The 14,839-nt window shown below is 43.9% G+C and overlaps 2 protein-coding genes across 5 annotated transcripts in view; one reads left to right on the forward strand and one right to left on the reverse strand.

Annotated features, from left to right (window-relative positions):
* SIRT1 (sirtuin 1) overlaps nt 1–5,118 on the forward strand; it is a 13,793-nt gene extending 8,675 nt beyond the window's left edge. Inside the window, exons 6-8 of the mRNA XM_014310130.2 lie at nt 747–933; nt 1,653–2,210; nt 3,067–5,118. Coding sequence (XP_014165605.1) covers nt 747–933; nt 1,653–2,210; nt 3,067–3,389 — 1,068 coding nt within the window. The 3' untranslated portion in view covers nt 3,390–5,118. The remainder of the gene's footprint in view (nt 1–746; nt 934–1,652; nt 2,211–3,066) is intronic.
* A 6,314-nt stretch (nt 5,119–11,432) lies between these two features.
* HERC4 (HECT and RLD domain containing E3 ubiquitin protein ligase 4) overlaps nt 11,433–14,839 on the reverse strand; it is a 29,348-nt gene continuing 25,941 nt past the window's right edge. For all 4 annotated transcript variants that reach the window (XM_005428501.3, XM_031063221.1, XM_031063223.1 and 1 more), the window contains 3 exons: nt 14,352–14,535; nt 13,710–13,812; nt 11,433–12,815 (listed from right to left, as the gene is read on the reverse strand). In XM_005428501.3, coding sequence (XP_005428558.1) covers nt 12,607–12,815; nt 13,710–13,812; nt 14,352–14,535 — 496 coding nt within the window. In that variant the 3' untranslated portion in view covers nt 11,433–12,606. The remainder of the gene's footprint in view (nt 12,816–13,709; nt 13,813–14,351; nt 14,536–14,839) is intronic.

The raw sequence follows: 14,839 nt of genomic DNA on the forward strand, positions 1-14,839 counted from the left end.
GCTGCAGGCAGCAGTGAGAAGTGTAGTTGCCTGTACATCCACAGAGCAATGAAATGAGAAAATATCACTGAAACTTCCCTGTCTCTGCCAAAATAAGTGCATGGGAAACATTTGTGAGTGTTTCAGAGGGCAGCCCTGCAGGCAGGAACAGGGGATTGTGGCACATGTGGGGGTTCCAGAGGGCAGCCCTGCAGGCACTAACAGGGCTGTGGCACATGTGGGTGTTCCAGAGGGCAGCTCTGCAGGCAGGAACAGGGGTTTGTGGCACATGTGGGTGTTCCAGAGGGCAGCTCTGCAGGCAGGAACAGGGGTTTGTGGCACATGTGGGTGTTCCAGAGGGCAGCTCTGCAGGCAGGAACAGGGGTTTGTGGCACATGTGGGTGTTCCAGAGGGCAGCTCTGCAGGCAGGAACAGGGGTTTGTGGCACATGTGGGTGTTCCAGAGGGCAGCTCTGCAGGCAGGAACAGGGGTTTGTGGCACATGTGGGTGTTCCAGAGGGCAGCTCTGCAGGCAGGAACAGGGGTTTGTGGCACATGTGGGTGTTCCAGAGGGCAGCTCTGCAGGCAGGAACAGGGGTTTGTGGCACATGTGGGTGTTCCAGAGGGCAGCTCTGCAGGCAGGAACAGGGGTTTGTGGCACATGTGGGTGTTCCAGAGGGCAGCCCTGCAGGCACTAACAGGGGATTGTGGCACATGTGGGGGTTCCAGAGGGCAGCCCTGCAGGCAGTAACTGGCTGCTGTGTGCAGGTGGTGCCCCGCTGTCCCCGCTGTCCCCCCGAGGAGCTGCTGGCCATCATGAAGCCGGACATTGTGTTCTTTGGGGAGAACCTGCCTGAGCAGTTCCACCGTGCCATGAAGTACGACAAAAATGAAGTGGATCTCCTCATTGTCATTGGGTCTTCACTCAAAGTAAGACCAGTAGCATTGATTCCAAGTAAGTGAATGTCTCTGGCAATATTTTCTTTACAAATTTTGGATTAGAAGTGGGATTCTCAGTTAAGAATCTCCAAGGTCTTAGAAACATCTTTGGTTCAATTCAGTGAGCACCACAAAATTGTAAGATGAGAGCTGCTTGCCTATGTAAAGCTGAAATGCAAGATTGAGAAAGTAACAAATTCTAAATGCTTTTTCTACACTCTAGGTAAATCTCAGGTAATTATATTATTATCTGAAAAACTGCTCTCTCAAACCTGAATGACTCCATTCTAAGATTCATTTCTCTCTGTGCTTGTGAAATGCTGTAGAAAAGCTTGAAGGCTTTAGAAAGGAAGCATCTCAAAAGCAGTAATTCCTCATGTGCACTTAAGTACATAAAACAAATGCACAAAATCAACATCATTTGAAGATATTACTGTACTAATTTTAATCTTTAATATTACTGTAGCCAGTATTTCTGTGCATATGTTTCTCAGTGATTGAGAAATGCTTTTAACTGGAAAAAAATGGGGGGGAAACCCATCTAAGCAGGCTACAGCAGGCACAGCATCTGAAACCACCGTTGTTACATTTGGGACTGGCTTGCCTTCTTCCTGACCTGGCTGGTTTTGCCTTGTTTCACGTGAAGGCATGAAGAGAAGCCTGAGCTTTCTCAGTAGGTCTCTGCTGGAAGTAAAACCCAAGTGACCACCTTTGAATTCTCTTTTCCACCTGTAGGTTCCATCCCCCATGAAGTGCCTCAGATCTTAATTAATAGGGAACCTTTGCCTCATCTTCACTTTGACGTGGAGCTTCTCGGAGACTGTGATGTTATTATTAATGAATTGTGTCAGAGGTTGGGTAGTGAGTACACAAAACTTTGCTACAACTCGGTGAAACTTTCGGAAATCACAGAGAAGCCTCCACGGCCGCACAAGGAGCTGGAAGCGCTCTCAGCTGAGCTCCCACCAACCCCTCTGAACATTTCTGAAGGCTCCAGCTCACCAGGAAGGATGAGCCCACCCGATACTGCCGTGGTGTCACAACACCCACCTGAATGTAAGCTAGAAAACTGTGAGCCTGCCTCTGAAACTAAAGGGACCTGCTCAGAGGAGACGCTTCGGGACACACAGGTGTCATCAGAAAACCCTGAAAATCCTACTAATGAGCTAATGAACTCTGAAACAATGAAGGAAAATGGATCTAATGATGGAGAAAATAAAGAAAAGAGTGAAATATTGAAGAAGTGTTGGGTAAACAGATCTGCAAAAGAACAGATTAGCAAAAGGCTGGATGGTAAGTGTTAATGCTTTTCAGTATTTTGCTTCCTTTTGGCTGATACATTTATGCTAGACTTACTTTAAAGTGATAAATAAATTCTTCTTGAGGCAATCAGTGGCTTTTGGTGGCTATTTTTGTTCAGACAAGTGGCTACATAACTCTCATTGAACCATTTATTTCTTTTGGAGAAGCCAGTAGGAAATATTTTCTGTATTTCATAACAGGTTTAAAAATCAGTGATTACATCCTCACCTAAAAGATCAAAGTTTAGGAGGTTGAAGGTAGGTATCAAAAAATAAATCCCTTTGTAACATTTTCAAATGCATTTTCAGAAAAGTTAGCTTGATCCTGAGGTGTTCAGAAGCTGGTCACAGTAGAGCATGATTTGGTATTGCAGTAGAGCTGGAAGACAAAGTAATGACAGGACTTAAAAATCTCACAGGACTTAAAAATCTTCCTTTCCAAGGAAGCCCTCCAGTGTGCAGTCTTGTAACTGATGTGAGGAGTCAGAAATTAAGGTGCAATTCTCTAAAGGAAAGGCTGGGTTTAGACTTTGATACTCCATGCAGGGGCTCCTGATCTGTCACAGGTAGAGGAAGTCTAGCTGGGAATGTGTTCCCATAAAACAGCCACTGAACAATCAGCATAAATTCCCTTTGGTGTCACAGGGAGGGGGAGGAGGAACACTGAATTTCCAATGAAGCATTTCTTCTGTCCTTTGTAATAAATGCACACACATGGGCATAAATGCATTTTCATGCCATCTGATTTGTCAGTTAAGAGCCACTGTTGAAAACAGATCTATGCAGGCACTTTCTAACGACAAGCTTTTGTATCCAGCACGTCCCTGACTGTTGACATTCTGTTGCAGGTTCCCAGTATCTGTTTCTGCCGCCCAACCGCTACATCTTCCACGGTGCTGAGGTGTACTCGGATTCCGAGGACGACATCATCTCCTCCAGCTCCTGCGGCAGCAGCAGCGAGAGCGGCTCGTGCCGCAGCCAGAGCTTGGACGTGGAGGATGAGAGTGAGATGGAGGAGTTTTACAATGGCATAGAGGATGAGGATGCTCCCGAGCGGGAAGAGGAGCCTGGATTCGGGGAGGATGGAGCCGAGCAGGAGGAGTTGGCAGCTGAGGAATCAGCTGAGACCAACGACGCCGCAGGGACGGAACATGCGAGCAACGCGCCGTGAAGCGATCGCTGACTGGTTACAGGAACTTCCCACCAGCAATAGGAGCTTTGGCATGTCAGAATGAATGTTTACGGCTGAATTTAGAGCAACAAAACCATAAGGATGTAGTGTTTATAAATAACTAAAACAGATTTTCATGCTTAGTTTTTTACCTTTTTCAATAAAAATCTATTACTGCGCACTCAACACTAACTCATCTTTTTTTTAAGGTACTAGGATTATCTAAACAACTGTCACTATGTTCACTTTTAAGTTCATCTGTCTGATCAGGCATCCATGTATATAATACATATTTTTGCTTAATAAATTTCAGCTTATATTATTTTTAAACAGTTTTGAAAAAGCCATTGGAATGTTAAACTAATATAAAGGGAACAGCTAATTTAGACCAAAGAATGGTATTTTCACACCTCTTGCTTTGTAACACTTTGGTTTATTTAAAATCTTCTTACACTTCTGCTAAACCTTTCATTCACGCCTAGTCTGTCATTAAACACTGGCATTTTCTAAGACCTACTGTGGCAGCTAATTTGTTTTTGCTTTAACAGTTCCTTTGTATGTTTGAGACAAACCTAATTGCAAGCAGATAGTGAGATGGAAACAAGACAGCAGCACTTGAGGAATCCAATGGTTTTTAGATTGATCAAGAAGTGCTGTGGAAATGCTGAGGTTGCTGAGTGTTTGACTTCCTGTGGACATGAAGCGTTGTTGACATTGGCTCCCTAGCAGTGAGAATCCAGCAGTGTAAACAGAAAGGATCCCCCCAGTCAGAGGCTGTCACGCTGGATCCAGCGGTCACATCTAGAGCAGCTTGCTTTATAAACAGCATTGGAGGAATTGCCAAGGCTCCAGTGTGGAACAGAGTTGAGAAGAGTGTTCCTCCCAGCGTGAGAAGGCGCAGAAATGAAGCTCTTCCTGCTCACGGATGCACCAAGCCCAGGAGAGACGGGCTCCAGTGGTGGGAGCCTCTGTTTATGCTGCCAAGGAGCTCCACGTGGATTAACTCCTGCTGGCCTGAGCTCCTGAGCGAGCTGGGAAATCTCCTCCAGCTGCCAGCTCCACCCTGGACACGACAGCAAAGCGGCTTCTCCCACTCTGCTCTCTCAAGTGTGAGGCTGCCTTAAAACTGGATGTTGCAAATGTTCAAGTGCAGATTGTTTCCAAGCCTTTAGAACTATTTTGTACAATTGCACAGTGCAGTAGTCGGTGAAACAGCATTTTTCTATAAACCACTTTTTCAACATTGGCCCAAATGAACTCAACGATGTAGATTATTCATATACTTTGCTTTAATATTTATTACATTTTGGAAGATGTATAGCAGCTGTTCTTTGAACATAAACCAACAGTTAATAAATATTTAAGAACAGCCTCCTGTATTCATCGGGAAATGCTGGCATGTCGTCTCATTGTCCAAATTTAACACAGCTCTTATTTGGCTACATTAAAGAATGCAATATGTTTAGTTTTCACTTGCATGTCACAATGTATTAGTTTGTGCTATAGGAGATATTTTAAATTGAAATACTTTGTTTTAAATTATTTTTACAGTGAGGATTGGTTTCTGCTCTTTTATATTGTATATAGTGTCTTTTATGTAATCTACTGGCATATGTTTTGTAGAAGACTGTTTAAAATGACTGGCTATCTTCCTGCAACTTTTGAAATACAAAACCAGTGTTTTATACTCGTACACTCTGTTCTAAAGTCTATTAAAACTGTCATTTGATTTCTGGTTTCCATTAATTTCTAGCTATACCTCACAAACTTACCAAAGATGCCCTATAAAGTCAAGCTGTACCCTGGCTAAAGAAGGCATCACATTTGGAATGGCTTTTTTCCACCTGCCCTGCTTGAGGCTGCCCTGGATTGTTCTGGGTTTGTCCCGGGGCTCCCTGGGGGCTGCAGCTGTGCTGAGCACACCCCAGACACTGACAGATCCCTTCCAGTGGCCCTCGGGGCCCAGTTTAATCAGCTTCCCACCTGTGACACCTCACTGTGTGCAGCATTCCCCTGTACTTCTGAACCACCACCTCTCAAACAGAAATTGATTTGTATTGGCAGAAAAAAACCAGGGGATAAAACTCACACACTTGAGGCACAAAGAATTAAAACCAGTTAGACTCAGCACACAAGATGTTTTTCCATCAATTACTTACTACTCTGAATGACTTGAAAACAGTTTTCCTCTTGAACAGCGGCACCTTTTTCTGCACTTAGATGAAGTTCTGCATTTTTTTCTTTCTTGTGTCTTCAATAATATTATTTGAACAGAAGAGGAACCCCAAACTGTCTCACTCCTCCATTTCACACCCTGCCCTTTCCCCACAGCAAGGTGCTGTCTTCCAAGAGTATTTAATGTGGTGATGAGCCCAGTGGTGGGCATGAGAAAACATTTGCTCTCACAGCTTTTTGTTATTCCAAAGTAGTCAGCACCTTGCATGAAATCTGGAAGCATGGCAAAGCATGTCCAGGTCCAGCTGTAATTTGTACAATCTCAGAAGAGGAGAGCATTTATTTTGTCTGATAATTTACATAACTACCCAATGAAAGCATCTTAGCCCTTAGTATTTCTATTGAATAGATGCCCTGAAAAAAAAGCAAAGTACAAGCATTTGTTTGCCATGCCCCAGCCACCTTCCAGCCTATTCTGGTATATCAGACACAATAATGACCTTGCAAAAGTATTTAAAGAACCACATATTTCAACATCTTCTCATCATTTCTTCTTAAAGGCCATGTATTTCCTATGGATCTGGCTTGAATTCAGTACATTTTTAATTAGTGTTTGATGGAAAATAGGTAGTATTTTTAAATGCCTAACAACAAAGGGACAGACAACATCCATTTAGGAGGGGCTACAGGAGCCCAGCATTCTAATGAAACCAGCACCCAGAATCAAACTGAAAAAAAGTGAGAAAAGGAAGAGCCAGGGGAGTACCTCAAGCTCAGTAATCTATGCTTAAATACTGAACCAGAACAGCCAAACTGAAAAGCAGCTGCATTTATTTGCACGATTCACTTATCTACAAAGTGACTGGAGAATAAAACCCAGTGCAGAAGGCTGAATTTCAGGCTAAACCAACTGGCCATGTCTAGGTGACAATGGTGCACCAAGCTAGCTGTAAATCCTTGAGAAGTCATGGAGTTGGACCCTGAGTTACTCTCTGCTAGGCAGTTTCAAGAAGACACAGACTGTTAGGACTCAGTTGGAAAATAACAGAATTAATGATGATGATAATGGTGCACCAAGGGAGGAGAGCTGCTGGTTGCTGCCCCAGCAGGAGGCCCAAGGCTCAGAAAGGCAGAGGCACTGAAGTAAAGCAGCAGTCACCAACTGTGCAGCTCCCTGCCTTGGCACCTTGGAGAGGAGCTGGGCAAATTTAGCTGGGACAGGGCTCCCAGAGCTCCTGGAGGCCCATTTCCATCTCCCTGTATCCTTGTGGAAGCACCTGTACTGCAGGTGGAGAGGGTCTGTGCCTCAGATGAACCAGCACAGCTTTCCCGGGAGCAGCACAGCCCTGGGAACAACAGCCCACAAAACCCCAGCCAGGCACTGCCAGAGCCTCCCCCGGCCTGCCTGGGGGTGCAGGTGGAAGCAGGGACACCACCACAGGTCCTTAAAGGACTTCCTTAAGGGACACCACCCCAAGTGCTCTCTGACCGTGGCACTGTTGTTTTTACCCTCACAGAGCAGAGAAACTGTGTTTCCCTGCACACCCCGCTGCCATGTGCCCTGCAGGGGCAGCCCAGGCTCCCCGGGAGCAGCTCCTGCACCAGGATCACCCGGGACAGAGCCCTGCACAAAGCAAACGTGCACCAACTACAGACTCACTTATGTCGAAAGCCACAAAGGAACACAAACTGAGAGGCCTTAGAAACAAACCACAAACACCTTTGGGTGGGATTTAGCTGTTTGGCCATGGGTTTTTTAGCTCTGTACCATTATTATCCACCATCCCTCCAATGGCAGAGCCCTGCTCCCAAGCCCAAGCCTCGGCTGGGGGGGACCCTCCTTCCCCCAGCAGGAGGGAGCCTACAGGGAGCCCTGGATCCTACAGCAGCTCCCAACACTGGGCTCCACAGAGACCACCCCAGCAATGCTGAATGCTATGGAGAACTGGCCTGAGGCCCTGTGGAGCATCACCACCCTCCTGCTCCAGACTAAAACTGAGCATTCCCTCCTGGGCACTGACAGAAATCCCTGCAGGGCCTGACCTCAGCCTGCAGGGCCATTCCAGCCACCTCCTCATCCAAAGACACTGCTGGGCTTCCTTATCTCAGTTACCCTCCCCCTCTGCTTCCTCCTGATGTCATACTGCACCTGGTCAGGATCCCCTGCCAGTGCACAGCCTCAGACCCTGGAGATGCTGCACCCAGAGTCCCCAAACTGCTGCTGCAGGGGCTCCCACAGAGCCTCTGTGCAGGATCAGGCCACCAAAAATCACACTCATTACTTATGAAATTCTCCAAAGACACGGCAGGTACAACTCCCACTGGAAGCTGGTTTAGCTACAGTCTGCCAAGTGTGCTCCTCCTTCCAGACACACTGCTGTATTTGCCCAGAAAAGGGAAGGAGCCTTGACTTGTGCACTCTACTCAAAGTGAAGTCTCTGTGTAACATTCATCCTTTGTCTCCTCCTGCACTGAGGCTCATGGAGGGGAGCAGTGAGCACCTGCATTCACTGCACAGGTGAGGATCCATCACCTGCTGGTAAGACCAGCCGGGAGCACTGGTGAGATCAAGATCCCCACCAGCACTGTACACACCAACTTGTCTGAAGTTACTAATTTGGTACTTCCCATGTGGAATGAGAGTCCCAAACCTCATTTTCCTAATCTGAAACTGATGTGCCTTTGGCTGGAGAAAAACAATAATGCCAAGTGCTGTCCTGGCTAATGTAGGGGGCTCTGATGGCACTCGTGGCACCTGCCCCACCTTATTCTGTTGTTTTGTAGAGTCAATAGTTATGTGCAAACCCAGGGCACATGCAGGAGCTCACTGTTCAGACCAGCAGGGCTGTGGGTAAGGTATTTCAGCACAGTTCTGGGGTGCCTGCCATGGCCAGAGCTCCCCCCAGCCCCAGCTGCCTTGTGGTTGGAAGGTAACACATCTTTCTCATTCAACAGCCCTGCAGCAGGGACAGGCAAAGGTTTGCAGTTACCAAGCTTTAGCATTCTCAGAAAGGCACTTGGTGTAAGAGGCAGCAGCACAGAGAAAAATTGTGTATAGGCACAAACTGGCTCCCTTCCTCAAGAAAATAAAAAACCTGAGGACTCAGTCACATGGTCAGGGAACTCAAGCGTACAGAAACCATGCCTGGTGGAGCTCCCTCATGGATTAACTGTGCACACAGAGCAGGCAAACACTCAGGGGCATTTCCTGGGGCTCTAAGGAGCTGTATTAATCTGGTGACAGCAGGTGACAGAAGATGCTCTACACCTTTCAATGTCTAGCTGGGGTTACTGCAGTCATTGCTCCAGACCTGACCAACACCAACACAGACAGTAGACTGAAGGACCAAACCAGTAGGCTGAAAATCAGTGCACCCAAACCCCACTCTGCCCTGGCAAGTTAGAAATATCCACTTGGTAAGCAATGGGACCCTGACTCTTGTCAGGGGAAACAAGTATTTTGTTTTTCCTCTTTTATCTACTCCCCTTCAAAAACTGAGTAAGGTAACTCCTCACAGGATATACAAGTACCTGGTTCTGGCTGCTCACAGAAGGCCAACACAGCCACTCTTGAGGGGTTCAACTCTCTACCAGAGCTGAAAACTGTACTATTACATGAAACCTTTTATCTACATTTATCTTAACTACAGAACCTCGTGTGCCTTCAAGGAGCTCTCTTTTATAGTGATTTACATTTGAATACATTGAGCTTTATTCATTATCAAGTTTATTGCAGCAGAGAGCAGTGCAGTGAATTAAAACCCTCTTCAGAGCTGTTTATAAACATTCTTAAAGGGAAGACCATGGCTCAAAGCTCTGTGATGAGTTATAGCCTCATTAATAGCAACTCCCATAAAGTGCCAAAGGAGACAAACCATTATGTTTAAGCAGGGCTCACTGCTTCAACAGTTCTACACTGGGTTCTTACCTTTGCCCTGGAAAATGAGGGACAAACATCTGCTGTACCTGCAGTTCACAGAGCCTGGGTAGTTCTGCCATGCAAACGCAACCTCCATCCCTGTACTCATGTGGAATCCAGCCCATGGCTGCACTGCTCTGGCAACAGCAAATCTCCTTCAGCAGTCATGATGACAAGTCTGACATACAACTGGTCTCGTCCAGTGACAATTCTGAATCTTTATCAAATGCTAATCCAATCATCAAATAAAAATACTTTAAAAATTAATTATTGTAAAATGCTCCCCCTGAAGCCCAAACTACTGTCATTCCCCAGTTGTTTGTGTTACCCTTTTAAGCAGTGGTACCCAAGGTTTCCTGAGTAACTGAAGGTTTGAGGAAAAGGAAAGCTCTAGGCTTTCTTCACTAACATCATGGCTATTTCAGCTACACAGAAAATGGGGTTTTCCCCCTTTCTTACACGTTGCACAGCATCAAATATGGTATACAAAATGGTACCTGATCCAAGCAAGAGGAAACACTTGGTGCTGCCTCAGGGCACAGCTTCAGCAGAGCTGTGCTGCCCAGGGCTGCCGTGGCTGCCAAGGGAACTGAGGGCAGCACAAGCACTGCAGGAAGCCTTGAACTGCTGACACAAGTGATGCCACCACTATTAATCGTTCTGGTATCACACACAAGTCCCTCACCTTGTTACACAGACAACTGGGCACTGCCTCCCTGCAGAGTGAACTGACACCTGTAAGATAATCAGGAGCATTCAGCACTGCAGGAGCCAACTGCATTTCCTGCAGAAGTGAGTAAAACCAAGCCAGAGCTGCAGAGAATTCTCAGGTGAATGCTGTCCTGAGGACAGTGGCTCCAGTCCTGCTCTGCCAGTGGCCTCTCAAGGGGATGTTAAGCCAACCACTGATGTTAAACCAACCATTCCAGCACCACCACCCTCCTCCCAAACTCAAGTCCACTTGTGTTCCAAGAGAGTAAGAAACGTGTCTGCCTCATGCTGCAGCAACATGAAGCACCTGCCACAGCAGTTTAGTCAGCAAGAACTGCACATCAAAAATGAAGGACACCTATGATGTTCAGTGCATCCTCAACTGGGCACCAAAAGTGGGCAAGTGAATTACAGCTTGGATTCTGCCTCTGAGCCCTCACTACAGAATGAGGTTCTTTAGTCACCCTTCAGGTTAACATTGACATTGACTAGAAATCCAATACAGCAAAAACCAGAGAATATCTCACAGGGAAATGAAACACATACATGTACCACTGGATTTGCATGATATGGACCAAATCACACTTCATGTGCACAACTGCACATAAAGCCCTTCTTTCTGAGTAAACACCAACTCTGTGCATCACAGGAAACAAGACTCCCATGGGGAAAAACCAGCACTTGGACATGCAATAATACACAGGGGAGACAGGAAGAAGATAATTTTACATTAGCCACTTCCTAGCTTTTGAATATCTACCCTTGCAATCTTGGTGTTTCACAATAAAAAATGGTGTTTTAGTATTACCTGGTAAAATGACTGCATAATACCTTTTTTTCCTCTTTCTTTTCTCCTTTTCTTTTTCCATGCACAATAAGATTAAGCTGCTTTTGTTGGTTCCTTGTCTTTTGCAAGAGGGAGGATTTCCGAGCCAGGTAACAAATGTTGGAAAAGATGGAATATGGGCTGCATACAAAGAAATTACTAAGAGGTTACACTGTGTGAGAAAGCTGTAAAAAACACTGTTAAGGAAAATTTAACTGTACTGACCTTTTTTTTTTTTGTATTATATCAATATATACTGCCAGCACAGAAACTGGATGTTATACAGTTTATTGCAATGACTGCATTTCCCTGCTTTTCCTAGTTGTACTCTCCAATTTAATGCACTGGAAGTTCCTCTCCAGCTGAAGAACTCTGCTTGCTGCAAGCATCCGTACACATCAACCAACAAAGGTTTTCATTCAAGTCTTTTATTATAGCTTGAATTTTTTCACTGCATTTAAAAATCTAAAAAAAATAAATATTTGTTTCACAGCTGCAAGTCACATATGCATTAACACCACAAAATCTGGAATTTAACCAGAGAAGGAAAAGTCAAATCCAAAAGTGTCCAGCTAAGCACAATCGTCTCAGGGCAATTATACTAAAAATAAAATCTTAAGAAAAAAGGGAGAGGGGTGTTAAAGGTTATTTCAAATGCATTTATCTGAAAAAAAGTGAAAATTCTATTAGAAACCATAAACTACGCTTTCAGCATTTAAAAATAAACGTTTTAACCTCTTGACAGCACCAACTGGCTGGTGCACCTTTTTCTTTTCAGCTGTATTCTCGACACACAACTGCAGAGGTTTCAAATCATAAATTAACCTCTTTTATAACTGTGTCCACTTAATTACAGAATCAGTCCTTAAAAAGAAAACAGTGTCTCAAGTCAGCTTGTCCATCCACATGTTAAAAGTGCCATTGGATGCGGTTTTGTATCGGCACTAAGTGACTGCTTCATGGATTGTACATTGTGAAGATGAATGTCTCTTGAACAATCACTTTCATTATTAAGGTTCTTAAAACAAACCAGAAAAATAGATATCTTCAGAAATCAGAGTAATCACTTTTTTTTTTTTTTTGTTAAAAGCCATAAAATAAGCTCATATTCAATTACAAGCAATAGAAACCATACTGGTATTGGAACAGAACTATTTTATCACAAAAATTTATTATTTACAAAATGAAAAGTTACCAAGTGAATTTATCAGGGAAGAAGTTAAATGTTCTTACTAAGTGATCTGAAAAACTGAAGCAAGTCTCTCATGCACTCACACGCCAAATTGTTTGCATAAGGTGAAATGTTAATTCTTGCTAGTGAAACTTGACTCCCATTCACAATACTCTCATTTTTATTGTAAGATGGCAAAATCCACATGGCTCTGTACAGGAAGGTATGTATTAAGACAGCTCCTCAGTTTTGGAAATGATTTTTTTGGCTCTCATGTATATCCATACCACTGAACATTTTTTGCAAATAATCAGTTATATTATCAACTGCATCACTTAATCCACTGAATTTACCACCACAAGAAAGACACGAAAACTCAATGATCCCACGGTACACGGAACTTTCATTTCTCAAGTTATACTAAACTGAAACCTTCATAGTGGTCTATAGCCTGGATCAACTTAGATTTCAGGGTTTCTTTATCAGTGTATTTTGGAAGATCAAGAAGATTAAAGCAAGTGTGAGCTACGGGCAGGTAATCTTCTCCCCCTCCCGTTGGCTGGATGACCAGTTTCAGACACTTCATCCCAAGGATTGGAATCCGATCGCTGCCTGTCAGAAACACTGCCAAGAAAAAACAGAGGCTTGTAATTGGAGCTAGCTGAAGACTCTCTGTGTCACATATGCTGCTCTAATCACTGCTGGCCTTCTGTAATCATTCCAGCAATGGCCAGCTTTTCACACCAACATTCTGTGAAGTCTGGAAAACAGGGAATAATGACTTCACCCTGTCTCTACTTTCTACATCTGAGCTCATAACTGTAATTCAACAAGTGATCCATAAAGGAAAGTATTTCATTTCAGCATACGAAACCAAACAGTCCTTAAAATACGATAAAGTTTTTCATGCAACAGAACCTTCTAACTTAAAATCTACTGGCTGTATCTTCACTGATAATTTCCAAGAATCTCGTAAACACAGAATGTGTTAGTTTGTTCAGTAAATAATTTATCTGAATTGGAAACTAATCTGTGATCTATTCTAAGCAAATCCTCACTCACAGCAAGCTTTACTTTATCATCTGTACATTACCACTTACATCAGCACCCTGACAGATTTACAATCAGTTCCTACTCCAAATTTCCATCTCTGTGCAGTGAAAAACCTGGAGGATGGGGGCTATATGTCAAAGCACAGGAAAAGATATCCTAGTTACCAAATAAATGTCACCAGCAGATTAGATTGTTGGTGTTTTGGGGGGTTGGCTTTTCTTTTTTTAATGCTGCTCTGAGCCACTGTGATCTGTAACTACCCATCACCCAGAATGACTCGGGACACCCCCAAGAAAATGAGCGAAAAGCTCACAATCAATTTTTTCTATCATGCTTTTTTTCCCCCAAATAGTTAATCACATTATTACAGACAAATACTTACAGCTGCCCTCTTACAGCAAGAGCCTGAAATCCCAGTGATCCTGTTCAGTTAGAAACTTCTGTGAAATGATTTCAAATACTTACACAAAAACTGTTTTTTCTTCTCCAAAGACAACTCGTGAAAAACCTCCCAGAATATTTTAATTGTAGGATGGTCTGCCCAGTATTCTCCTTTGTATTCTGTATTCTAAAATGAGCAGGAAATGAGGTTATTGCTTGCTCACAGAACAGTTGGACAAGCTGACACTGCAGCAGAATGAATGCAGTTTGTGTACAGGCACACAGCAAGTGACACACTACTGCTTTCCATTTTCTTCAGCTGCTCAGTCTGAATTCAATACAGGGACAGATGCCTGTACTGCAAAGCATTTTCAATCCCAAAGAGACCAAGTCTCACTGAGCTCTGACAATCGAGAATATTTACTTTTAATAACTCTGTGCAATCACTTCACTTTCTCATGTCTAATATGAAAGACTGTATAGCTGCCTCAAGGTTCTGTGGATTTTTCTGCCTCTCCTCAAAGGCTGATCTCCTTCAGAAATTCGATGGAAAAAGTTAAAGCAGGAAGGTAAATAATATTTCAGGATCTCCATTCACTGATGTTTTAAGGTCTCAATAAATAACAGGAATCAAGTTAATTAAAACAGAGCTCAAGAGGACACCTAGCTGCCTTTGCACCCTGAAATTAGAATGATACAAAAGCAAAAGCTAACTATGGTTCTTACCTTCTCCAGCTCCTTCCAGTCATAATTTGTGTTCCCAATCACCATTGCCTGCAGCTCACTGGGCTGGAAGAGCTGAAGAACTTTACCTCCACACACTTTGTGGAAGCCTTCGTGGAATGCACTGTATAAGGAAGCCACAGATCTATTGAAGATGTAATCCACATATGCATCTACAAAATCTTGCCTGTACAAAGAGAAAGAAAGAATTATGTTAAGGAAATAAAGAGGAATTAGTACAGGTCATCCTTCTACCAGTAAACCAGTGGCCATTTCTGTACAGAACAGAGCAGAGACAATGAAGCAACAAGGAGCCCAATACATTGTATTGTCTGCTTTATGTTACAACCACAGTGAAGATAAAATGGCACATGAATGTATTTCCCCAGCACACCCCCGAAGGCATTCTGCAACAGAAAAGCAGGAACATTTAATGTTATATACTTCAGGCACTACAAACACCTCCCTTATTTGTGTGCATTGCAGTGAAC

This window comes from Geospiza fortis, unplaced genomic scaffold (genome assembly GCF_000277835.1).
Source record: "Geospiza fortis unplaced genomic scaffold, GeoFor_1.0 scaffold614, whole genome shotgun sequence".
In the NCBI taxonomy this organism is placed as follows: Eukaryota; Metazoa; Chordata; class Aves; order Passeriformes; family Thraupidae; genus Geospiza; species Geospiza fortis.